At 34.8% G+C, this 25,287-nt stretch overlaps 3 protein-coding genes and 1 pseudogene across 5 annotated transcripts; 2 read left to right on the top strand and 2 right to left on the bottom strand.

The window, feature by feature from the left end:
* Positions 1 to 4,852: 4,852 nt before the first annotated feature.
* Positions 4,853 to 5,638, bottom strand: LOC147392402 (kunitz trypsin inhibitor 5-like). Its single transcript, XM_086459406.1, has one exon. It carries the CDS (start codon positions 5,609 to 5,611, stop codon positions 4,988 to 4,990), a length of 624 nt encoding a protein of 207 aa, XP_086315532.1. The 5' UTR covers positions 5,612 to 5,638; the 3' UTR covers positions 4,853 to 4,987.
* A 6,983-nt stretch (positions 5,639 to 12,621) lies between these two features.
* LOC147392401 (putative receptor-like protein kinase At2g42960) lies at positions 12,622 to 17,077 on the top strand. 2 transcript variants are annotated; one of them, XM_086458652.1, is made up of 8 exons: positions 12,622 to 13,119; positions 13,596 to 14,350; positions 14,454 to 14,558; positions 14,662 to 14,784; positions 14,932 to 15,102; positions 15,234 to 15,363; positions 16,302 to 16,511; positions 16,648 to 17,077. In XM_086458652.1, exons 2-8 carry the CDS (start codon positions 13,698 to 13,700, stop codon positions 16,792 to 16,794), a joined length of 1,539 nt encoding a protein of 512 aa, XP_086314778.1. In that variant the 5' UTR covers positions 12,622 to 13,119; positions 13,596 to 13,697; the 3' UTR covers positions 16,795 to 17,077. The 2 variants fall into 2 exon arrangements, with proteins under 2 accessions (XP_086314778.1, XP_086314779.1); XM_086458653.1 differs by having other exon boundaries at positions 12,623 to 13,119; positions 16,663 to 17,077.
* Positions 17,078 to 17,640: 563 nt separating this feature from the next.
* Positions 17,641 to 19,454, bottom strand: LOC147392400 (two-pore potassium channel 3-like; annotated as a pseudogene). Its single transcript, XR_015182871.1, has 2 exons — positions 18,368 to 19,454; positions 17,641 to 18,225 (listed from the first exon to the last, which is right to left on the bottom strand). The product of XR_015182871.1 is annotated as a two-pore potassium channel 3-like (transcript).
* Positions 19,455 to 20,851: 1,397 nt separating this feature from the next.
* Positions 20,852 to 22,336, top strand: LOC147392399 (S-adenosyl-L-methionine-dependent methyltransferases superfamily protein). The gene has a single exon (XM_086459991.1). The coding sequence runs from the start codon at positions 20,965 to 20,967 to the stop codon at positions 22,087 to 22,089; it is 1,125 nt and encodes a 374-aa protein (XP_086316117.1). The 5' UTR covers positions 20,852 to 20,964; the 3' UTR covers positions 22,090 to 22,336.
* Positions 22,337 to 25,287: the final 2,951 nt, after the last annotated feature.

The following is a 25,287-nucleotide window of genomic DNA, read 5'->3' as shown; positions in this document are numbered from 1 at the left end:
TTATTTTAATTTTAAAATGTTTATAAATCTATAAAAAATTATAGAAAAATTTATAATTCTATAGAAATTTCGGCAGCATCTCCTCTTAAAAATAGCCATCTAGTCCAAGGAAGAAAGCTCCATTGTCGGAGGGAGAGTGCATTAAAAGACCTTGAATAAGGCAAAGGTGTCAAGTAGCTTAGTTGGTAAAGTACCAAATACAAAGAATCCATTGTGTACACGGTTATGCCAACTACAATATAGATACATTGAAACATAATGAAGTATTTGCAGATGGTGGAGTTAAGTCAAATAGTCCAAAAACCAAATTGGACTTTTGGCGATCCAAGCACTCCATGAAATCTTCTATCACTTTTGGAATTAGATTTTGTCAACTTCAATTCAAATTTTACTAAAATTATTTCTGAATTTCAATTTTTTTTCATTATCCATTGGATTCTTAGATGTTCATTGAGAACTCAACCTACACTATTCCCACACAAAATATTTCACAAGCTTGAAAAATGCTAACTATGTATGGTGCAAATTGAACAGATATGATTAAAAATCACAACTTTTTTGCATCCGAAAACTGGAGACTCGAACGTGCAAGAATTTCACAACAAAATTCTCCAATTTTCTCGAATTTAGCATACTAATTCCAAAAAAAACACAGAAATTTTCTACTTAAACTACAATTAACAAAAATCGATATCATAAACAGCACCAAAACTACATAAATAAATACCTCAGCCTCATCAACTTGCTTCCACCGATTGGGCTCGGATCCATCCCACCCACGATCACCATCATCTTCACCTCCTCTTGAACGATTTTTGGTGGCGATTCCACAATCCTTTGAAAAATCCTTATCACTAGAGGAGATACTGAGTAACTCGACCTCTGAATCATCTTCATCAACATCTACAGATTGTTTGTTTTTTCATCTGTGAAGGATTGGAGTTAGGATTTTTGCGAGGAATTGGTGGCGGTGGTGGTTGAATGAGATTGACAACTGGTTTGGAGGGTTTTTTAGAGGAGGAAGATGCTTCAATGTTTCTGGTAATTTGTTTCTCTCTGAGATTGCTTCTTTAAAGCGATCTGTAGAAGCTCGTCTTCATCGATTTCATCACTGTCACTAGATTCAGATCTGAAGTTTAATTACTTGCGCAGCTGTGTGAGATTTTTGCCGACAGAGAAGAGAAGAAGAGAGAGAGAGAGGAGTGCGATGGAGGTTCTGTCGACAGAGAGAATCGATGGGTTTTGCTTGAACGTCGTCTTCGTCGTCGTCAATAGGTTAATCGGAGCTGTGATGGTCGTCGTCGTCGAGGAGATCAGTTGCCGCTGCTGTGAAATCGTATGGTGAAACGTATTCGATGAACGAAAGTGATTTTAATCTCGGACAGACGATGGAATTTCTAAATTTGTGAAAGGGTATTAAAGACATTTCACATAGCTGCGTTTTAACGCTGATGTGCGAAGTGTCTTTTATCCGCTTTTCAAAACAGCGGTAAAAATCGATAAATTGCGGTAAAACGCACCGAACGCAGTTTTTAAAAGTTGTATCAAACACACAAAATATTGTAAACCGCCGCTTTCTAACGCAAACGCCGGTAAAATTGCGTTTTGAAGCGCAATCAATCGCCACCTTAGCAACTCTTATGAATTGTCAACTTTAAAACATCCCCACAAGTTATTCATGTTCTCCATTATGGTATTCGGGGCCTTTACATTTGCTATCTCGCTCGTTTAGACATATTGTCCACTGCACATGCAAACTATCTATTAAGTTCATGCATCTTTATCTTTTTTTTTTTAATTTTAATTAATAACATAATAACACTTTCAAGTTTCAACAAATTAAAATGTAAATGATCTTTTTTTTCTTTCTTTCTTTCTTCTTAAATGAATTGTATGAATCAATTTTCAAACAAACATTAGGGTTTGGATGGGGTTTTTATCAAGTTCGACAGTTTGAATTCCCTAAATTTTCAATCATGACTTTAAATAACCTTTGTTGCACACGAAAAATCTTTTCGATCAAATTTTCATTATTTTTTATCCTATTTGTTACTTGATTTTTTTTTTTTTTTGTTTTTTTTGTTTTTGATTATCAACCCTTCGGGTGAGACTAATCCCATGGTCAGACGCACCACCCCCTCGTAAAGTCCTATATTCTACGGGTTGAGTCTTGGGTCAAATAGACCCTGAACGGTGGCCCCAAGGAATTTATTACTTCCTAGGATTTCAAACACTTGATCTACACTTCCCTTCCTGATAAACTTTTCAAGACTCGACTTGCCACTAAGGAATTTGTACAGTCTCTTTTTGGTATACACATGCCTTCTTTCTATCTCTTATGTTGATTTTAATTTTACCACAAATATATGTTTAGACGTATCTACTACACTATCTTTGGCTGTAGAAATGGAACCTATACTTTCGAATTAAGGTTAGAATTTTATTGAATAGGTTATAATGGCCAGGACAAGTTATTTATTCAAAAAATGCATGAGTCAAATTTAAGTTTAAGTTTTTGACATGATTATTAAATGGTTTTGATTCGTATTAGGTAAATTTTTATAATACCCTTAATACAACAGAAACACGGCATGACCTAACCCATTGCCACCCCCATTTGATTGCCTTAAAGCATGATAACGATTGACATGGTACACATCCCTTTCACCTTTCAAAGAGCAATGTGCATGGCTCAAAAGAACCCCTAGAGAATAGGTTGTCAATGGGCCGGGCTTTGGCCTCCTAGGCCCATAATGGATCAAGTTTGGATGTTATCTTTATGAAGCACACTATCTACACCCACCTTATTGTTCACTGCACTCACTGAAACGTTAAATGACAGTACTGTGTAAATACTAGGGGTGCACATGGTTCGAATTAGTTCAGATTTTGGCAAAATTAGAACCGAATCAAATATGATCGGTTCTACAAATTTGGAATTGAACCAATCTAATTAACCTATAGAACCGAACCAATCCAAACCAACCTTAGTTCGGATTGGTTCAGATCAGTTCTCGGTTCTCGGTTCTCATAATTTCAAAATAGAAAAACTAGTATTTTTTCTTTCAAAAGAGGAACCCTTTGGATCAGATCATAAATAATGCATATTTATAAAATGAAAATGATTTTATGATTAAATTCTGACTGAAATCTGTAAAAATTGAAAATTAGAGGAAGTTCAATGAGACTAAAAAAAAATTACAATTTTAAAATTAGTATCTTGAATGGATTAATGAGGAAACTAATCCATAAATGATAGATTAACGTATCCAAGCCTAAGTTCGTATAGTATATTTCATCTAACAAATACGGTACAAAGATTCTCTTAAAAAAACAAGGAATCAAACTCTTTGAAAAAGTTTTTCCATACATGGGTTGATTCATTTGAGAGTTGAGAGAGAGATTTGTGTACATTTTTTATGAGTTTTTGTTAGAAAAAAATAGAAGAGATAAAGTTGAAGACTTTGATGAGTTACCTCTACATAATATATATATATATACTTCAGATTAGTTCGATTTTCGGATTGATTCGGTTCTATTATACCCCTAATCCGGAACCAAACCAAATCAATTGATTTTTTAATATACAATCCGTACCCAAACAAACCATGCTCAATCCGAACCAATCCAATCCAAAAGGCTTTGGATTGGTTCGGTTCTCGGATTTACCCAATCCAATGTGCACCCCTAGTAAATACTAAAAATCCTTCTATATTTTGTTGTTTTTACTGCATACACCCACCCAATACTCACCAAATAGACACAACTATTCTATCTTACCGTTTCGAAAGCTTTAAAACCTATTGAAAAATTCTTACCAGAAATCCCTCCCAAAAGATTAGTTTTCGATCGATTTGTAGTGGTCATTATTCAATATAATTGGATATTTTATATAAATTAAGTATTTTGATAAAAAAGGGGCGAGTTTTTATTATTTATTTTCATCATGTTTTGTTCAAAGAGTTGTTTTAATCATTTTGCAATCCTAAACAAAAAAAAAACTTAATCTTTAATTGTATTAAATATAAAGGTGTTTAAGATATTTACAAAAGTTATAAAACTTGTGTGCATTTTGAACTTTGAATATAGATCCATCAGATAGCCTAGCTCAATGCTATATAATTATTATTTTTTTGAAAAGTTCAATGTTATATAATTATATTTTAATATAATTATATTAATAAAAAAAAATGCTATATAATTATATTAAAATTATATATAAATTATGTATTATTTTTTTATTATACCCTCAATTATAATGGTTGCAAATGACAACAATCTAAAAGAGGGTTACATTTGTCATGGTAAACATTTTTAATGTCTATAAGAACTTTAATCTATCTTTATTCCTTACTAAAGAGTAATTACCAGAACTTTTCGAGCATTAAATTGCGATGAGGCTTTCCATCAAATAAATGGTTGAAATAAAAAGAAAAATACAAAATAAATAATGAATTATGTGTGAAAAAATCAAAATAACAAAGATAACACAAGGATTTACGTGATTCGACAATGTGCCTACATCCATAGAACAGAACATGAACAATCATTATTTTCTCAAAAAATTTGCAACCCTAGAGATTTCTATTATATAATCAAGAGTTGCCAAAACATATAAATCTCCTCAAAACATAAATCCCCCAAAAAATAGAAAACCCTTTAAAAAATATTACACCGTTATCCTTTCATACCTCTTAAAAAATTCGGGATAAGGACTTCGTCCCTGCACCCCCGCAGCTCTGCATAGCACAATAGAATACAAGACATTTACACAACACTATGTTGCATCCTGAAAACAGATTCATTAAAATCTAATTGCACTATATTTTCCAAATGTAGATCACTATGTGCCTTATAACAATACCTAATTCTCTTATTCATATTCCCAATTAATTTCAACATAATGGACAAAAGCATTTTTATTATCATTATTATTTATAACTTACAAAGAAGATTTGCACTAGATTCTTAAACAAGTACCCTTTTTTTACACCTTCTTAAACATAACTTTAAATGGTTGATCACTTAAAGCCAAACGTCTCACTCCATCCTCAATATAAATGCCAATGTCTCGACAAATAACTTTGCAAAATTTGCACACATTAGGACAATAAACAAGCTTGTAATCATTCTCATATCTCTCAATTTTAAACCAATTGCTCACTGTTGAAAGACCTGGGTTCCCTTCAACCCCACCCGTTGTCACGAACCATTGTCGTGTGGATTCATCGAATGCTTTAAGCTTCCACACCGTTGATTGCACACAGATCGTCGAAGCGGAGAATTTGACGTTGAGATCTGTGGTAACACGTATGATCTCTTTCTTTGGGTCCACCGAAGTGAATGTCAATGGGAGACCATTTGATACCTCATGTCGATCTTGGACGACATCAAATGGACAAGAGCCGTTCCTAGTGCCCAATGGGGTCAACCCACCACCTCTACCACGAAAGACTGGTAAGATGTAGTATTCTTGATCTGATCGAACCTTTTTGCCTGATATATCATGCACGGCTTCGAGTGTAGTATCAGCCAACACCCGTGATGAGACGATCATAAAAGAAGCTAAGATCATCAGAGGAAGAAGAAAAATAAGGGAAGGAGTCTTCATTGTGACTTATCTATTTTGAATAAGTAACGGTGGAAAGTCTCATATGTATATATAGTCTATATGATGCATGTTACATACTAATTTTGGGTAATATTTTATCAAAGTCAAAGTTTGTAGGTAGTCAAAATCTACGGCTTTATCATCAAACCCTGTGTCTACGTGATAACAGGTCACCAAAGCATTAATTCATTGGTCAAAGTCAATAGTCAACGGCATTATCTTTTAGTGCAGTATTATTAACTATTAAGTGTATCAAACCGTGAATCTTTTCTAGCCGCTGATTTAAAGGACATTTCATCATGGGCCTTGAGACGAACCATTAAATCCATAATGCAAAATGCTTAATGGCATACAATGGTTGTCCAATAGCTGAAATCAAATTTATTTAGGCCCATTTAAAAGGTATCTCATCTTACACAACTTGATACCTGTGAGCTTGGGTGCTAGACCCATTGTTTGAAGTAGGGCTGCCAATGGGTGGGCTAGAAACAGTCTTTAGTGGAACAGTCCAATGTGCTAGGCCCATTGTTTGTTTGTTTTTTATTTGAGGGGTGGGGGAGGAGGTATAATTGAAAGTTGCATACATGGGACTTGTTTGTCCAACTCCTTATAAACCTGAAATGGTCACAATTGAAGATGAGAATGACAAATAATTTATATAGTTGATACAAGTCGAATTTCAATCAGATAAGATTAAGGTTGTCGATGAATCAATTTTCGATTCCACGTATGCCCAGATTCTGATTCTTATTGTGTAGGGTCAAATCTTCAAGTCCCAAGATGGTGACATGTATTTCATAGGGATATTAATCGAATTGACTGGCCCGGTATCCATATTCAAATCCAAAAAGAAAACATCAATATCTGAATTCAACGGATATTTAGAATCAAATTTCAAATTCGAACACCTGATTTTTTTCTCAAACCCATGAAAATGATCTCGAAATCTCTTGTCTTCGACATTAGGAAAAAATAAAAATAAAAAACTTATTTTTTATTTCTCAAACCCTCGTCTTCAACTGTCAAAAAGAAACTTACATTTTTCTTAAACCCATCCATATTTATTAAATAAATAAAATTACACCTCATAGAATAAGTCAGAGGTTGAAGATGTGAGATAACAAAGTAGAAAAATCAAGGGTTTTTTTTCTTGAGGTTGAAGACGAGAGATAACTAAGTAGAAAAGTGAAGAAGGGTTGTTACTTAGTAGCCCAATGGAATCTAATAAGTGGGTTTTTAGTTGATGTGGTATCGTTAGATCTTTGTAAATCTAACAATTGAGTTTCATTATATAAAAAATCATGGTAGAAAACATGACCCGATCGTGACACAAATATATACACATCATTTCAGATCAAATTTTATCAGATCAGATGTACCCACATCCAAATCCGTATTCGAATTAACTTGAAATATTTAAAAAAAAAAAAAAAAAAAAAACATTTGAATTTGAAATTTGAAAATTTTGGATAATATATGTATTTTCGAAGACGAATTTGAATTTCAACTATCCATTGACATCCCTAATATGGAGTGAGTTGACCTAATATGAGTGTTATGAGCTGAGAGGTCTTGGAAGCTCAGAGCTCAAAATAGATGGAGTATAGTGCCAAAGGAAGAAGGTAAGGGGCAAATCATCCTCGAACGGTGTGTCGTCATAGATCACCCAAAAGCCCTAATTTATAGGGATTTGAGGGTTTAGTTATTGGATTCTTATTGTTAGAAGGTTTCTAAATGGAAAAAGGATAAAAAGGGAGATTAAATCATAATTATGGAAGATTTCTTAATTAGGATAAGGATGAAGTAGGCAACATCTAAAAGGGAGATTAATCATAATCGCATTCTCTATAAAAGGGAACATATGATCAAATCAAAGGTAGGCAATTTTTCAATACTGAAACTCTATCAAATTTTATGGACTTGAGCACCAGAGGCTTTGTGGTGAGGGCATACCGAAAAAAATTTTGGAGGAGCAAGAGAGTATCATTCGAGTTCACGAATCTCAAAGTAAGGTAAATATTTTTACCTCTACACTTATCTATTTTGATTTCAATTTCGGTATGGAAACCTTAGAATTAGAATCGACACTATAAATACCTATTATCAATTGTACCTCATAAAAAAGGCAATTTTGAACTAAAACAAAAGGCTAATAGTAATTCATATCTTGATATTCGATACCAACGATGAATTATCCAAGCATTCAATACCAACATAATACATGTTGTGAGCATTTAAGTCTTTTGAATTAAATATTTTTTTTGGTAAATACTTTGACAATCAATACCAACATAATAAATACATTTATTAATGACATAATAAATGTATTTATTGTGTAAAATACTAATATGTCTTTATCTTTTTCACTAAAAGACAAAACAAAGAAGAGTATTATTAGGAAAAAATGTATTGGACAATGTTAATGTCCCCATAAAGTGTTCGACGTTAACATTCCTCATATATATATAGATAAAACATATGTTTCTTTTTAAAGAAAAAGTTTTTAAAAATAAAATAAAATACTACACATTCCTTTTTATTATATTATAATATGATGCAATATAAAATTGTGCATTATGATGTGTCAAATCATATTTTTAGATTAAATCAAATCTTAAGAGATTAGGATTAGATATATTATCCATCTGTTAAGATTTCCACCACTTTCTATATAAATCTTTTTTAGAGTATTGTATTCAATCAATCGAGTTATCCAAGAATAAATCGTATTTCTCATTATCACATGGAATTAGAATTGATCCCACATCTCAAGTTCGAGTCTCGGAAAAGACTACTTGGGAAAATTATAGATTATGAGAAAAAGTCTTAAAAAATGTTTAAGGGTTACATGAAAACCCTAAGAAAATCCCCCCGCCCATAATGAAGACTGCCATAAACATCGATTGTAGAGCATGGTGGTTTGTTGTGTGCCTCAGTGGTTAAGAAATTAAATTTAACAGGTTCCAAAAGGTCTAGGCCTTTTGGAATATTGGTTTAGAAACCTAACATTGGGTAACGCACATTATTTTATTACATCCTATCATACTCTAATATTTTTAGATAATAAATTAGCTAAAACGTATACTTCTAAATATCTCATTAACTAATATTTAATTAGATTACTTAATCTCCTTATAAATGAGTTACAAGTAAAATAAATCTACCATTGACTCCCTAAGTGATGATCCCCCCTCCCCCTTCCCCTTTCAAAACGGTAGCAAATCCTCTGTAGTTCGAGTTTCTTATAGTTCCATATAGTAATCTTCCCACAGTAAAGGGGTAATATTGAAAAAAGAAAATTAATACATCGATTATGTGTTAGATCAGATTAGAAAAAAAAAAATTTAAGTAAAAATCAAACACTTTGAAAATGAATGGTCATTGGAACTCCAAAAATTCTGATGGAGGGATTTTAATGTTGTTGCCACGTGGCACTTTCTCAATCGTCTAACTACACAAAACTATGGGAAACTAGAACTAGAGAGGATCCATTCCCTTTCAAAACACATCCCAATAGGGTAATAAGTTGTCGACAAAAATGGAATCCACTCATCAACTGTAACTGATTGTTTATGAATAGATTGAAGAAGAGATCATCGAACGGACCCATTGGATTGAGTCAAGATGATTACTAGGAACTGGAACAAAAAACAATAGGATTCAAGAAAATAGACCATTGATAGATTAATTAATTTTGGATACATCAATTAATGGGATAAGTGGGTACCCATTGAGACATTGATATCCTTGGATAAGATAGCCTTGTCCACTTTTGAATTTGTTGACTTTAATGGTGTCATATTCTACTCTCCTCTAGTTATAATATGGTCGCACCATAGTTTCAACTTGCTTGTGAAACACTCAATCATTCCTTTAATAATCTTCCTACTTGAAAAAAGGAAAAAAACCCAAGAGTGTGGGATTCGTGACTCGAAAAAGTTAGGTTCACACTTATCTACAATCACTAGCTTGGCAAGGAAGGTTTGAGGAGCCTACTACGTGCATCATGCACGGTGCACCTCACTGTCTTACAGACTTATATCACTATTTGGATGTGATAGATGTGAAGATCGGATGGCTAGGATCATCTAGCCAAGTCAACTTTTAAGTGGGACCCAGGTGCATGTGCACCCTGTGTTATTGGCTGATTTAAAAGTAACCCCTAACCTCCATCTGATGGGGAAGAAAAGGGGGGAGATTTAATAAGGGTTTGTTTGGATACACTTTAATCAAAAAGCTATGCTTATAATCAAAGTCTCAATTGAGACTTTTTCTACTCTCAAGTTAAAATGATGTTCATAGGAAAAGACATTGAAAAACTTTGGGTCCATACGATTCTACATCGAAAATATGTTGGAAAATTATTTTCTCGGGAAAATATGAATTTTAGATGATTGTGAGTTTTTTCTGAAAATAAATTTCTCTCTTGGAAAGGAAAATGTTTTTACCACCCCCACCTCTCAGGAAAATGTTTTTCCCACTTCTTAATGTTATTCTCTTCTAAATACCCTCACCCCAAAGTCAAAAGCCTAATCTTTTTTTCGTATTTTCTTAGGTGCAATCAAACTAACAAAAATCATTTTTTCAATAAATTATCCAAAAAATTTGGAGTTGGAAGGATAAATATTAATCGACATGGCTTTCAAATTTAAATCAATGGAAAATTTTTTCCTCTTGCATTTTCATAAATGTTTTCTAGAAAACTTATTTTTTTTCCTAAATTTATACTTATTTCGATCATCCCAACAAATTCAGCATGATTTCTTCCTGCTAACTCGTAGACTTTGGAGGTGCCTTAGCACCTTTAGCAAAGGTTAGGTTTTGTCAAAATTTCCTAAATTGACGGAATTACCCTTGAGAGACGTTGTATGAAAGAAAAGGTGATTTTGACATACCCCTCTACATATGTTGGGAGTACCCCCACTTTTTCACCTCTTTCTGCCTCAGAAGTCCAACAAAAATTGACCTAAATGCCCACACCTTCAAAGTATAGACAAAATCCTTTTCTCTCCCAAAGCCAATTATCTTCAACATTGAAGGTGACTTTTTTCTCCTTATCTTCATCTTTAAGATCTCATCTCCCACGTTCAAACATCTAGAAAAAGATAATGTTTAAGATAAATAAAAAAAATTAAGAATTTGTGTAAAAGATTGAAAGTTGAATAGTATAAAAATTAATTTACCAAAAAGATACAAGAACTAGAAGAAGAATGATTTTTTTTTTGAAGAAAATCAAGTTATATATTTGTTGGAATTAGAGAAAAAGGTATTTAGGTCATTTTATGGTAGTTTTTCAACGTAGGTTCATGTCATAGAGTGTGTCATACATGGTGTCAAAAAATTCAACAAAGTGGGCCCATTTAATGTTAAAATGTAATATATAAAAAATGAACAAATTACAATTTTACCTTGACCAATGCACGATCTTTACACCAACCATAACCTAATCCAAAAACATTGTCATTATGTACCTAGTACCGATCAATTGAAAAATTCATCTCAATAATCTATTAATCAAACCCCACTTCTTCTTCTCTCTATCTCTCTCTTGTTCCCACTCTTTTCATATTCATCTCCTTTTGAATTTTTGTGAGAAGTTGAATTAATGGAAAACCTTTCTTTAAATTATCCCCCCCCCCCCTCCTCGCTCCCCTCCCTTTTAAAATTTCACTTATATTTTTTCTTGTATTTAATGACCAAGGAAAATATAAAAATCACTATAATAATTTTTAAAATTACAATTTTATATCAAAGGACTTGAGAATATTTGTTTAGTAAGTTCAGATTGAACATGTTTTAGTTTATTATGTAAATACCTACTAAACATTACAAAATTGATTTGGTAGGTACCTACCGAACAACTTTCTCATGTAAATCTTTGTGTTCGATATACCAATACCAATTCTTTATGTATAGGATAGAGAAGTACTTACCGAACATTGCAAAATTAATTCGGTAGTAACATACCAAACCAAAAATGTCACTTAGAAATTTTCTAATATGAATAATTTCGACTAGACTGAATTTTGAGGTATTTGGATAAAAAAAACAAGATTGAAACTTAAAATCTTAATTGAAACCTTTCTAGATGCATAGAAGAAGAAGAAGGAGTGGATTCGATACCCTCTTGAGTGGGTGTAGAGAAAATAAAGTGAAAATACTTTAATTAAATGGAGTAGAAATAGCAATGTCAATTTTTAGGTGAGTACAACAAGTAAGTGAGTACGTTGATGGAGCATTTTAGGTGTGTGCAAATTGCCTAACCCATATTTAAATGATCCCAAAATAAACAAAAAATAAAATCTATCTTTGAGGAATCGAGATTTGCTGTTAATAAAAAAATATGCTAAGTTATTACACCAATGGCTTGACGACACATGTATGGATAACATCACTCAATTAAATAGTTGGAAAGAAAATTGTGAGAAAAATTCTTATGCGGTTAAGATTTTATATTTTACCCTTTTCTTTGTACATGTGGCATAGTATCATTAGTTTATCAGCTTCGCACAATTCTTCGTTAACATCAAATTCAGATTCGTTTTCAAGTGTCTTTGCCCCATTAAAATAACACTTTGAAAATTCTTAAAGAAAATTGTAGGACATGCAAAACTTTAGGATTATTTACGATCGATTGAAGACAACAAAGGACCAAAATAATGTTTTGTAGCAATTTAAGTGAAAAAACTAGCTTCTCGTTTTTGTGTTTGGCTTTTATTTAAAGAGAAGATTTCCCAAGAAATTCGTCATATATTTTTTTGAAGTGTTTCATGAATCATCTAGATATTAAAAAGTTAACCCAAAAAAAAAAAGACATTTTTGAGATTGGACTAATTTTATCAATAAGGAGCAATGAGACATTAGCACTATAATGGCCTTGGAAGTGCTTAATCATTATTCTTTACTCCTTCAAACATATAGGGTATTTTTGTAAATTTATTGAATGATTAAAAAGACTAGATTTGGGTTTGCAACTTACAAGTCACATATTTGTTTTCTTTACTTTCTATACTTTTATGGCTTTTGTTTTATGGGCACCAATATTTTTCCATCAATCCATAAATGCTTCCTCAGTTCTACCATTTGCTTTTACTTTACTCATCTCTGGTTTGCCTCCATTGCAAACAAAGCTTTCTTTATAGCTTTTAAAACCCCTCTTATCATCCACAAAGACAAACCCTACCAACCTCTCTTTTACTGGCACTACAAAATTCTCAATAATAAAAAATATTTTTTTTCAACATTTCTTCTTCTAAGATTGTAGTTTTGTCTGGGCTTGTGCCCTCCTTAGTCAATGTTTTTTGAATTCTTACTGGCCCACTTCTGAGCACAACCTCTTCTTCCGCACCACTCCTCTGCAAATGTTATTTTGGCATCTTGGGTTTTGGTGGATTAGTATTAATTCTGACCAACATTGGCCTCTCTATTCTTGTTGAGAGTCTAAAGTGAGACCCTTTCTTCTTTCTTAGCCTCTTTTAGGATCTCAAGGAAGAATTTCAAGAAGATTGGTATGTATTTTTGTTTCCTTTTGAAATTTTACTTTGAATGTTATATAATGTTGTATAAGTCAAATGGGTTTGTGTGTTTATTCATGAAATGCTAGACATAGTTTGAGAATTTTGTAGGGATAGATTAAATGAGTAGTGGGTTTTTCTTAATTTATGGAATAGTTAAAAACCCAAGTGGGATTTGAGTTTTGGATCATTTTTTTTTTCTCATGGAATTGTTAGTATTGTGCATTTGAACTTGATCAAGTGACATATATGATGCTCTTTCCTTTGACCTTTATATAAAATTGGTATTTTTTGTTTCAGAGATTGGTGTTGCAATTATCAATTTCTTGATTATTTTGTATAGCCATCTATATGAATGACAAATGGGCTTAGTTCTTGTATCAAATCTGAAATTTTTTCAGAAATTCTGATCTTGTTTGGGAATTTTAACATATAGATAGGACGTTAATGCACAATTTTTGTACTTACAGGTAGGCGGATGGATCGATTTTTCAGTGAATGAGATTAATTAGACAGATAGGAATCTCTACAGATTAGCACGATCACTCTTTTTATAACTAAAGAATCAAAAAATGTCATCTGGGAATTCTATGAATGATTTTCTATCAAAGAAGTTTCTTGGTCTGGAACTATGGATTTGGATTTGTATCTGTGTTGGAGCATTTATCGTCCTGATTCTGTTTATCTTATCTATATGGGTGATGTCTCGGAGGAAACCGAGGAAATCAGACATGTCTTCCCTTTCACAAATACCTAAGGTCTCCAAGGAAATCGAAGTCGATAGTGTTGGAGCTCACAATTTCCATGATCACCGTGATGGTGTTCCCATCACAATCCACAATAAACCAAGTGACAAAGATTCAGAGAAGACATTTACTCATTTGGGTATGATCAAATCAAGCGATGCAGATAACGTTAGCCAATGCAGCTCAAGTTATCAGCATGAGAGAGGCTGTAGTTCACAGTCAGGGGAAGAAGTAAGCATTGGAACTGTTCGCAAGCAGTCTTCTTTGGCACATGGTATTGCATCAGCCTCTCCTTTAGTTGGACTGCCCGAATTCTCTCATCTTGGATGGGGTCATTGGTTTACTCTTAGAGATCTCCAATTTGCAACAAACCATTTCTCTAAAGAGAATGTAATCGGGGAGGGTGGATATGGGGTTGTATACATGGGCCGTCTGATAAATGGAACTGAGGTAGCAGTGAAGAAAATCCTCAACAATTTGTAAGGACACTTCAAATTCTTCTGTCCAGTTGAAAATGGTTATCTAATCCATGATTCTTAGTTGTGTTTTTCTATGTCTTTTGTGTGGATATTATTTTTGTAGGGGACAGGCAGAAAAGGAATTTAGAGTTGAAGTGGAAGCTATAGGTCATGTCCGACATAAGAATCTGGTACGGCTATTGGGTTATTGTGTAGAAGGAATTCACAGGTGAGATTCATTACTAATTAATTTGCTTTTTCTTTCTCTTGAGCTACATTTGGTTTTTTTTGTTGTCTTGTGAGTTGGAATCTGATGGGCATATGGAATATAGGATGCTGGTGTATGAATATGTTAACAATGGAAACTTAGAGCAATGGCTTCATGGATCTTTGCGTGAACGGGGCTCCCTTAGTTGGGAGGCTCGCATGAAAATTATCCTTGGTACTGCTAAGGCGTAAGTCTCTCTCCCAAATCAAACTGTATGCAGACCTACTTTTGGCCATTCTGATGCAGGGATGCAACTGATTTGGTGTAATAGTTCATCTCAATAGATTTGCACAACTTAATGAAATGGTCTTGTTTTTTGTAAAATCGGATGCAGACTTGCTTATTTGCATGAAGCAATAGAACCGAAAGTCGTTCACCGAGACATAAAATCAAGCAATATCTTGATTGACGATGATTTTAATGCCAAGATTTCTGATTTTGGATTGGCCAAGCTCTTGGGTTCTGATCGAAGTCACATAACAACCAGAGTAATGGGGACGTTTGGGTACATATTAACTCTTATTTTATTATTTCCCTGTTCATGATTCTTCTATATTTGTTACAAATCTCCCAATTTGTTTAATGTGTTGAACAAGAGACCTACGCCGTTTTTGAAGTCTCTCAAGTGTATCTCAGGTATGTGGCACCTGAATATGCAAATTCTGGATTGTTAAACGAGAAGAGCGATATTTACAGTTTTGGTGTCCTCCTTCTTGAAACGGTAACTGGCAGGGATCCAGTTGACTATGGTCGACCCGTGAATGAGGTAAGACATTCTAAACTGTCATGAGAACCAAAATTTCAAGTAGAAACCAGGGGAAATTTTGGTAATTTGGGTTTTGTGTATGTATAAATGTGTGTGTGAGCTTGAATCCCTCAATCTACCGATGTATGCTGTGAAAAACAACCAAGATATGTTAAATCAAGCAGCACAAGATTTATGTGGTTAGGCAAAGCCTATGTCCACAGATGACGGATGACAGAGTTTCACTACCATTGAGCATGATTACATTCCTAACTTATATAGCCATAGGTTTCCTAATCAAATTAGAACTTCAATGGATTGGGGGCTTTGACCACCCTGCAACCCTCCAATAGGGAACAGCTCCCCCACCCCATTGTAACCCCAAGTTGGGTATTTGATGAACAGTACCCACCGGTACCTTAATCCAAGGCATCTCACCCAACAATATATATATATATAGGGTCACGTTCAATGGCAAACTTTTTGGCAAAACATTTTTCAAAACATGAGTTAGAAGTTTTGGAATGGGCTGATTTTTGGTGAGGATGATCTCTACGGTGAGGAGATCATCATCACCAAAAACCAGCCCATTCCAAAACTTCTAACCCCATCAAAAACAGTTTACAAAAAATGGACGGTCCACGATTTTTCAACTTGTAAACATGGGTTAGAAGTTTTGGAATGGGCTGATTTTTGGTGAGGATGATCTCCTCACCGTAGAGATCATCCTCACCAAAAATAAGCCCATTCCAAAACTTCTAACTCATGTTTTGAAAAATGTTTTGCCAAAAAGTTAGCCATTGAACGCTACCCATATATATATATATATATAGGCATACTGCTGAACCATGTAAATCTTGATGTATTATGTGTTTGTTATTCTTTTTTTTATTGTCTTTGTGGTTTTATGTGGGGTTCGACGTTCACATTAACCTTATTGGATACCATGCTTGTTACAGGTTAATCTTGTCGAGTGGCTCAAAGTAATGGTAGGTACTAGGAGGGCAGAGGAAGTTGTGGACCCAAATCTTGAAGTTAGACCAACAACCCGAGCTCTTAAACGTTCTCTCCTAATTGCTCTGAGATGTGTTGATCTTGAATCGGACAAAAGACCCAAAATGGGTCAGGTTGTTCGAATGCTCGAAGCCGATGACTTGCCTTTCATTGAGGTGTTGATCAATCTCTTAGCTTCAATATCATATAAAGTTATTTAAACTAATACAACATATTTGTTCCTCCTCACCAAATTACACTCTGTCCCTTTAGTACTCTTTTTATAACCTTTTTTTTTTTTTTTTTTAAAAGAAAATTTCTTTGCAGGATCGTAAGAACAGGAAAAGTCGAACAGGCAGCATGGAAATCGAACCCATGAAGGAGAATTCTGGTTCCACTGACATGGAAAACAAGGTAGGGGCATCAGAGAGCCTTACATCCAACAAGTTTGACAGCTAAGACTGACAATTGCAACATAAATGGAATGAATATTCTTTTCCAGAGAGATTTAGAGCATTTCGATAAACCATCAAAAGATCTAACTACAGTATAACAGTCATGGTTGAAAATTTTCCAACGTGTTATTGGAGAAAGCAATGAGTTTGAGGAATTCTGAGGTTCTTGGATTGTTGGGTGTTCTTGCAGTTTTAAAAAATACAAATAAATTAATATCCTTATTGTACAGATATTTTCAGGGTTCAGTGTGGGATCCTGTCTTATATACATGATTTTCTTTTCTTTCTTTTTTTATATATTTATTTTGGCTCAATGTTTCCTCAGTTTCTCTTACTGTTCTTGGGTTGGTAAAAGCTATCATAGTTAATTAAAGAATTTAATCATTGCTATTCCTTTTTCTTTATCTTTTTTCCAGTATTGGGTTGCTCTTTCTTGCAGTAGAATGATGCTTATTCCATGATGTCTTTATATTTTTACTCCTTTTCACCTGCATCAGGTCTTGAGCTTATGATTTATTTATTTTTTTCTTCAATATTTGTGACTTGTACAACAAACTCCAATTGTTTTCTATAAGGTTGTGATTAGGTCGGTCTCAGACCAAGACAATAAGGATCAGATTCGGAATCAGGCTTTTTTTTTTTTTTTTTGGTGTTGATGCCAGAGACCTAGGTTCAAAACCCAGCTTCACCCTCAAAACCATTAACCTGACCTATAAATAGAAGAAGAAAAGCATATTTTGGACTAAAACAACTGTTTTATGTGCAGTTGTACATATACATCAAACATGTTTAGAGGGGTTAGAACTAACCTCTTACACTGAATAAGAAAAAAAAGATGAGCATAGTAATATAAACATGAATTACTGAGTCTACCATTTTATATTTCTTACAGATATTTGTTGATGAATATCTACAAACATGTAACTTATATATTAAAAACATACTTGAGTAATCCATCTCTACCCTCATTCAACATGATGCCCATCAATCAAGACCATCCAGACAAGGAGACCATATGTCAGGTACGAACATACCCATTCAATGTGTTTTTGCAGTACATAATATCCAAGAGATGCAATTAGTTTGATGGAGTCGATCCTTCCCGTTCATGCTCTTACTTTCGGTCATAAAATAGTTCATTTTCTAATTTTTGATGATGCTCCCACTCTAATCTCGTTTTGAATCTATGAATTGGCCCTCTGCGAATAATAATTTGGGTCTTGGTTTACCTTTCTGCTATACATTCTAATCTGAGTTTATCTCCTAAGTGAGATCATGATGGTTCAACTTCTTTGATTTTCCATGAGGTCAGCAAGGGTTATCTTTCCACCATTTCCAGTGTCTAATATATCAAACTGGTTGCAGATCTGCAAAATGTCTCTGTCTGCTATCTTTCCCCATCTCCTTCAGCTTGTATATAACAAACTCAGATTTACTACAAATAGAAAAGGAACTAGACATGAACCCAAGACTGAGAAACTATAGGACATGAAGCCAAAAAAAGAATACAAGTTGTGTCCTTGATTAAAGTTAAGGCTCGAGATAGAGGTGAACGACGAAATGGGATGGGTGCATACCTTATCGAACCATCGTTGTCAAGGTCAGCTGCCACCAGATCACCTAGGGTGATCTTCTGCAGAACCCATTTCACTATCATTCGATTTCTCTTATTGGTCCTCAGCTCAGTAAGGTACAGAAAAGCCCTTGCAACAGCACATGTGCTTACTAATAGCCATATAATTGCGAAACACCTACCCTCTACTGTCTAGAAGCCGTAGTCTTCGTAGCCTACTGTGGTCACACAGAGTTGACCGATAAGTAAAAGCTATCAGTCTAGTTCAATTTCTCGAGAACGTGCACCATTATCGTCCCTATAGCAATACAACCAACTACAACTGCTAAGGCCAAGCCTACCTTAATCCAAATCCTCATTCTTCCCTTCTTTGTGTCTCATGTAAGTTTTCAACATAGTATTGAACCGATTCTCATCCACCATACTTAACAACACTGATTCCTGTCTCTCGAGCACTTAAGTTACCAATCCATTAAGCAAGATATCGATGAATCCAAACCATACTAGTATGAACCCACACATAAACAGCTTGGTAAAGGTCGTGTCGGGCACAATGTCACCATACCCTATAGTGCAAAGGCTCACTACAGAGAAGTACAAGGCATCAACTAGTCTAAATGTAGCTTGACTCTTGAAGCTACCACTTCTCATAAACGTAAACGACTACACCGATCACTATATACAAGATGACACCAATGAAGGCTTGTCGAACAACACCAATGAAGGAATTGATCTTAAGTTTGGACCCCTGTTGATTGAACCTAAAGAGGCTTCTCTCATTTCGGTGAAGACAGAAGGAGCAGACTGGGATCTACACATAAGTTTTCTTTTCTTGTTCAAATTGGCTATGAGATTGACATACGAGGAAGAGCTAGCGAATGATGGAGAGACAACGGGGATAATTGATTCAGAGCCAATGAGATGATCTATGGATTTACACCAAGAGTGACCAAGGTCAAGGAAACTAGAAGATGTGAAGTCTTTCTTTAGAGATGGTATGCTATGTTCAGTCTTGGAGAGAAGAAGCTCATCCATGGTGAATGAAATAGGTTCTTGTGATGTTTTCTTGATTAAGAAGCAAAATTGAAAAAAAAAAATCAATCTAAAGAGAGTTCAACTACAAGTCAATCCCAGAGAGAGAGAGAGAGAATCCAACAAAGGTTTGTTAAGTATCCTTGTTAACTGCCATTCTTTGATGCATGCTGTTTGTTGAGAGCTATTATAACTTACACGGTTTGCCAAAAGGATTGTTAATGGATAATCGGTTATCCCATTCAATTGGAATAACAAAAAAGTTATTCAAATTTCAAATATTGGATTCAAATTCAGATAAAATTTTATGTTCGAAGATATTATCAGGTATCTATTAAAATAATTGAATTTGAATTCAATCATTAATGTAGAGTTTCCTTCGGATTTTGGATTCAATATTTTGTCAAATTCGAATTCAGATATTCCTATAATTAATCTGATTAATATCCGTCCATAGCCCTACTAACAAGAAAAGGCCTTAGGGTTATGTGCAAACTTTTAGTGTTTATGTCGAATTTAATATTTGATTACAAAACAGATTACCCCCCACCCCCAAAATAAAAATAAAAATTGATTAAATGGATGGTTAAAAAAAAATTCGAGTACAGCGCACTAATATAGAAACTATATAAATTGGGAAGAACAAAAAGAGTACTATTACGTCTTCAAAATATATGAAAAAACCTTTGAAAATGACTTCTTCTTCCTTCTTAAATCATTTCTAATGAAATGGTCTCTAAAACTCGATTGAGATGCCAAAAACCTATATTTTTTTTATTTTATGAAAACGGTGACTTCGAATGATTAGGCCATTCAATTGTGAGAAATGTGGGAAGTCGGATTTAGGAACTAATTAGAAATAATTTTTTTACTAAATAAACTATTAAGAGAGGCTCTAAAATTTAAGGACTAATTAGAAAAAATTCCGTTCATTAAGATCCTTTAAGTAATTTTCTCTTTTTATTTTGGGTGATGGGCAAGAGTAGTTAAGCCCATACAACCGGTTGGTAAAGTGGGCTAAAACCCACAAGATAGCCCAAGACCAATCCCATGGCTCTACCACACATTAGAGAGAAACAGTTCGGTTGACCTCAACCACCAACGAAGCCGGTTTCGAGTTGAAAATAGAATGACACACCAAATTCTAACGGGTCATCAAAGACTCAAAAAAAATCCAAACTTGATATCAGTAAAACCCATCAAAAACCTCAAGAATTTGGCAATTTTTTATATATAAACGTAGTAAAATATAAGTTATAGTTGTAAATTTTGTTGATTTAAAAACTCCTACTTTAAAGGGTAAGTAACCTTGGCCTTAAAATCTTAATTACCTCACAAGAAAACAAGAGACCAGTTTGTCTTAATTTACTAGCAAGTCCACACTCTAGACCAAAACACCCCTCAAGTCCAACACTATCCAAATTCCACTCACCCTCACATCACAAGCTGCTCCAAAAACTCCCCACTCCTCACTCCTCTACTTCAACAACATCAAATAACCTTAACAAACACGAGAACCAAAAAAAAAAAAAAACAAAGAATCAAAATCAGAAGAAGAGAGATAGAGAGATGGGTTTGGGATTGGGACTTAATCTCCTTCTTCTTCTAGCCATGGTTGCAACCAACATCCTCTCTCTCTACCATCTCTCTTCCTCTCTCCAAACCAAACCCTCTCCTCCTCCACCAGTCCCAGACCATCTCCTTCACCAACTCAACACCATTCGCGCCACCATCAACCACCTCACTCACCTCCGCTCCACCACCTCCACCACCACCAACCCTTCCACTACAAAACCCACAATCCCTTCAGATCTCCTCCTCTACTCTCACATCTCCCCAATCGCCTCAGCTTGCAGAGACCACCCAGACCTCCTCCACCGCTACATGAACTACACCCCTTTCTCTCTCTGCCCCCTCGATCTCGACCTCTCCGAATCCCTAATTCTACGAGGCTGCCATCCTCTCCCCCGTCGTCGCTGCTTCTCTCCAACCCCACCAAAACCCATCTCTTCTCTCCCCTCAAACCCATTTCCTTCTTCCCTCCCTGACTCTGCTCTTCTTTGGTCTCCTTATTCCTGCAAAAGCTTCCAATGCCTCAATAGATTCAACGAAAATCTGGGTTTCGATATGAAGCTCGAATCAACCAAATTCTCAACTTTCAAATCAGATCTTGACCTCCCAATTCCTCAATTACTCCAAATTTCCAAAACTTCTTCCTCTGTTCTTCGTCTTGGACTGGATATCGGTGCTGGGACTGGAACTTTTGCTGCGAAAATGAAACTCCACAATGTGACTGTTCTTTCCACGACCATGAATCTCGGTGCCCCGTTTAATGAGGCAATTGCCTTGAGAGGGCTTGTCCCATTGCATGTACCCTTGCAGCAGAGATTCCCAATCTTTGATGGTGTCGTCGATCTTGTTCGATGTGGGCACGCGGTTAATCGGTGGATCCCAGTTCCAGCTATGGAATTCTTGTTCTTTGATGTTGATAGAGTGTTGAGAGGTGGTGGGTATTTGTGGTTGGATCATTTCTTTAGTAAAGGAGTGGATCTTGAGAAGATTTACGCGCCATTGATAGGGAAATTGGGTTACAAGAAGGTGAAGTGGGCAACGGCACATAAAACTGATTCGAGTGGGCTGAAGAATGGAGAGGTTTATTTGACTGCCCTTTTGCAGAAACCTGCAGTAAAGTGAGATTTGAGATAAGAGATCAGGTATGATTATCTTCTTCTTCAATGGTGATGTTTGTGGTGGTAGTGGTCCCACTCTCTCTATCTCTGAATCTGCTGTCTGTAACTTTAGTTCTTTAATCTTGATTTGTGGGTTTTGTTTGTTTGGTTAGATAAATAGTTTTCTAAGCTGCAAATTCCATAATTCAATGGTAGAGATAGTCATTTGTGTACTTTTCAAAATCTGTTGAATAATATAACTTCTTTTTTTTTTTTTGCTATTTGGGGAGCGGAAGTTTTCTGCATTGGAATTATTTCTTCTCAGTATGCTCATTTCTTCTCAGTATGCTCAAAGAGAACATTTTCCTCCATAGAACCCTAATTTTATTACAAATTCCACAAAAATAGAAACCTTCAATCCTTCCAAAGATAAAACCAAGTTTGAATTATTGATTGAAAATTGGAGTAATAACCATCTTGTTCTTCAATCTGAAAGCCTTATTTACAAATCATAGATTTTTCAAGGTGATAATATTTTTAAGAGGTTGGGACAAATTTGGTCTTAGATCTGAGAATTATAGATTAAATGAATCCATCATCCCTTGGCAGTAGCCACTGAAGTAAGACCTATCTGAAGTGTCTTTCATGCTTAATTTGGTCCTTTGTAATGTAGCCATCATGAAACATATTTCACCATTCAACTTCATCTAGACCAATATCTTCAATCAAAATAGGCCTCTTAAGATAAATTAAGCAAATTACAAGGAGAGAAGTTTTTCTAGCTTTGAAACCCCTTTCAGTCAACTTGCAAACCACCCATTTTCCCTAAATCTCTTCTTCTTTGATTACAATTTTGAATGTGAACCATGCTACAAATATCTTCAGAGTCGCTGAATTTCACCTGGTTTCGAAGGTGTCAGTAGTTATGTTTGTAGGGAATGGGTTTTTATAGTGGTTCCCGAAATTCTTTGCATAGGACTGTAATCGCACGGCTTGCAAATGGTGTTCACTCTGAACCACTCCCCAAACTGTTTGAGAACATGTTTCCAAATCACACGCATCGTTCACCTTGTACATCAGTGCAATTTAGTTAAGTTTACTTTTAGTTGGATCTTGGATGTATGCTTTCTTTGTGATCTAACCCCATATGTTTCAACTATCCACTTACCTTGCTTGACTTTGAGCCCCTCTTATGCTTCGTCGTGTTTTCTCCAGCTATTCGTCGAATTTTTTGCTTGATGATTCCTCTGAGTAGATGCCATGTACCACCATTTTATAAATTATCAACTTTAGTAAGTTGGAAGCTTGCAAATTATGCAGTCAACATGTTGGAGTTGATCTAAGGGGCCATTTCAAAGACATGGCTCTGGATATAATTGAATGATGATTATGATGAAGAAACTTGCAAAATATGTTTAATAACCAGAATGTGGAACCAAAGCACCAAATTCAAAAACATTCTGAGGCATTTGTTTTGGATTGTTAGATTCTAATTTTAGATTCTTAATTGCATTGATTTCTAGAATTCAGAATCTTGTTTGGCTGGCTAAATTGATTCTAAAACTGATTTCAGATTTTAGAATCAGAATCTCATTTTGCTGACCACCGGCTTTCTCCAGTTCTAATATGAAATATATTCTACCGTAGCATAACAACTTTCAGTCAATGTAAATGTGCAAGAAACATGTGTCGAAATAGTAAGGATTGAGTCCCACCTCAGTTTTATTTTAGCCGGTTTCTGATTCTAATTATAGAAGCATAACTATTGTAATTTGAACAAAAAAAAAAAAAAAAACATGGGGACTCTGAAATTGGATTATAGGCAGGAATTGTATTGGGTTCTAGAATCCAAACAAAACACAAGGTTTGAAAAGCCTCTAGAACATCATTTTTTTCCCCCATACCCACTTGATATCCCCACCGTTCTAGTGAGACCGATCCCAGTCACACCACTGCCCCTTGGAAAGTCCTATGTGCAACTGGTAAAGTAGAGGATCAAACGACCCTGGAGGGTGACTTCGAGGAATTCATTGCTTCGTGGGGTTTCGAACACTTGACCTACCCTTCCCGAGGAGATTGTCAAGGCTCGGCTTGCTACTAGAGCATCATATATGTGCATAAATAATTGGATTTAATGGGTATGCCGCACACTAAGCGTATTTCACTACAAGGCTTGGCTTTTGACCCCTACTCAAATGTCATTTTGACCTTCAATTGTGACCAATTACGCCATCACCCTTCTTTTCTCACTGTCATAGCTTAGTTATATTTTATGTCCTTCGCTTACCTGCATTTTCACTCTCCCTTGTTATGGCCCAGCTAATATCATAAATGACTACCCATAGGTTTACCTCTTAGAGTAAAATGTTTTACCTCATCTTCAATCTTAAGATTTTATCTACTTCAACTTTCAAGACTAAAAAACAAGATGGAATTGGGAGCTCGATAGAATTTAGAGTAAAATAATTTACCACAATATTCATAAATAAAAAAAGAAGAATAAAATAATTTACCATAAAAGGTTAAAGATGGTTGGTTTGGGGAAGAAAAATCAAGGTTTGTTCCTTGGCTTCTAAAGATGAGGATATTTAGGTCATTTTATTAGTTATAAAAGAAGACTGAGGTCAAAGGGACTTGTCATCGGTTTCACGTCACAAGGAGCTTCTCAAATATTCACCAAAACGTGGAGAAGTATATCTAAATCACCCAAAATATAGTTATCAAAAGAAGCCATATCCTTAAAAGGCACTTGTATATAATTTTGCAACTTTTCATGGAATATGTGTAGCTTGGTGCAGTGGTCAAGGGAAAGATGGAAAGGTGTCTTGTCTGTACTTTGAAAGAGCTCCGATGGGTCTTCATGATTCCTTCTCTCTCGTATAAGTTTTGGCTTGAAAAAGTCATTAATCGAACTAAGAGATTTGATTGGAAAGAAAGGACTTTAAAATCCTCTCGTGGATCAATATCCTTATCTTACGCCCTCTCTTATGAATCATGTGATGTAAGTGACCTCCTAAACCTAAAAAACATCACTCAAAAGGTACTCATTAGATGTCCAAACCAATCCTTCCACAAAAAAATATGAAAAATCAGATTTTTGGATTCGATACAGATGTATCTATGTTTCGACAAAATTCAATCCGAATATATTTTACTTTTTTTATTCATAATTTTATATAAATACATATAGATAAAATGTTTTTAGTCTTTTTAGTTTCCCTCT

Source organism: Akebia trifoliata, chromosome 11, assembly GCF_017979445.1.
Source record: "Akebia trifoliata isolate Shusen 1 chromosome 11, ASM1797944v1, whole genome shotgun sequence".
Lineage (NCBI taxonomy): Eukaryota > Viridiplantae > Streptophyta > Magnoliopsida > Ranunculales > Lardizabalaceae > Akebia > Akebia trifoliata.
The sequence above is the reverse complement of the archived record's forward strand: the minus strand, read 5'-3'. Positions and strand labels throughout refer to the sequence as shown.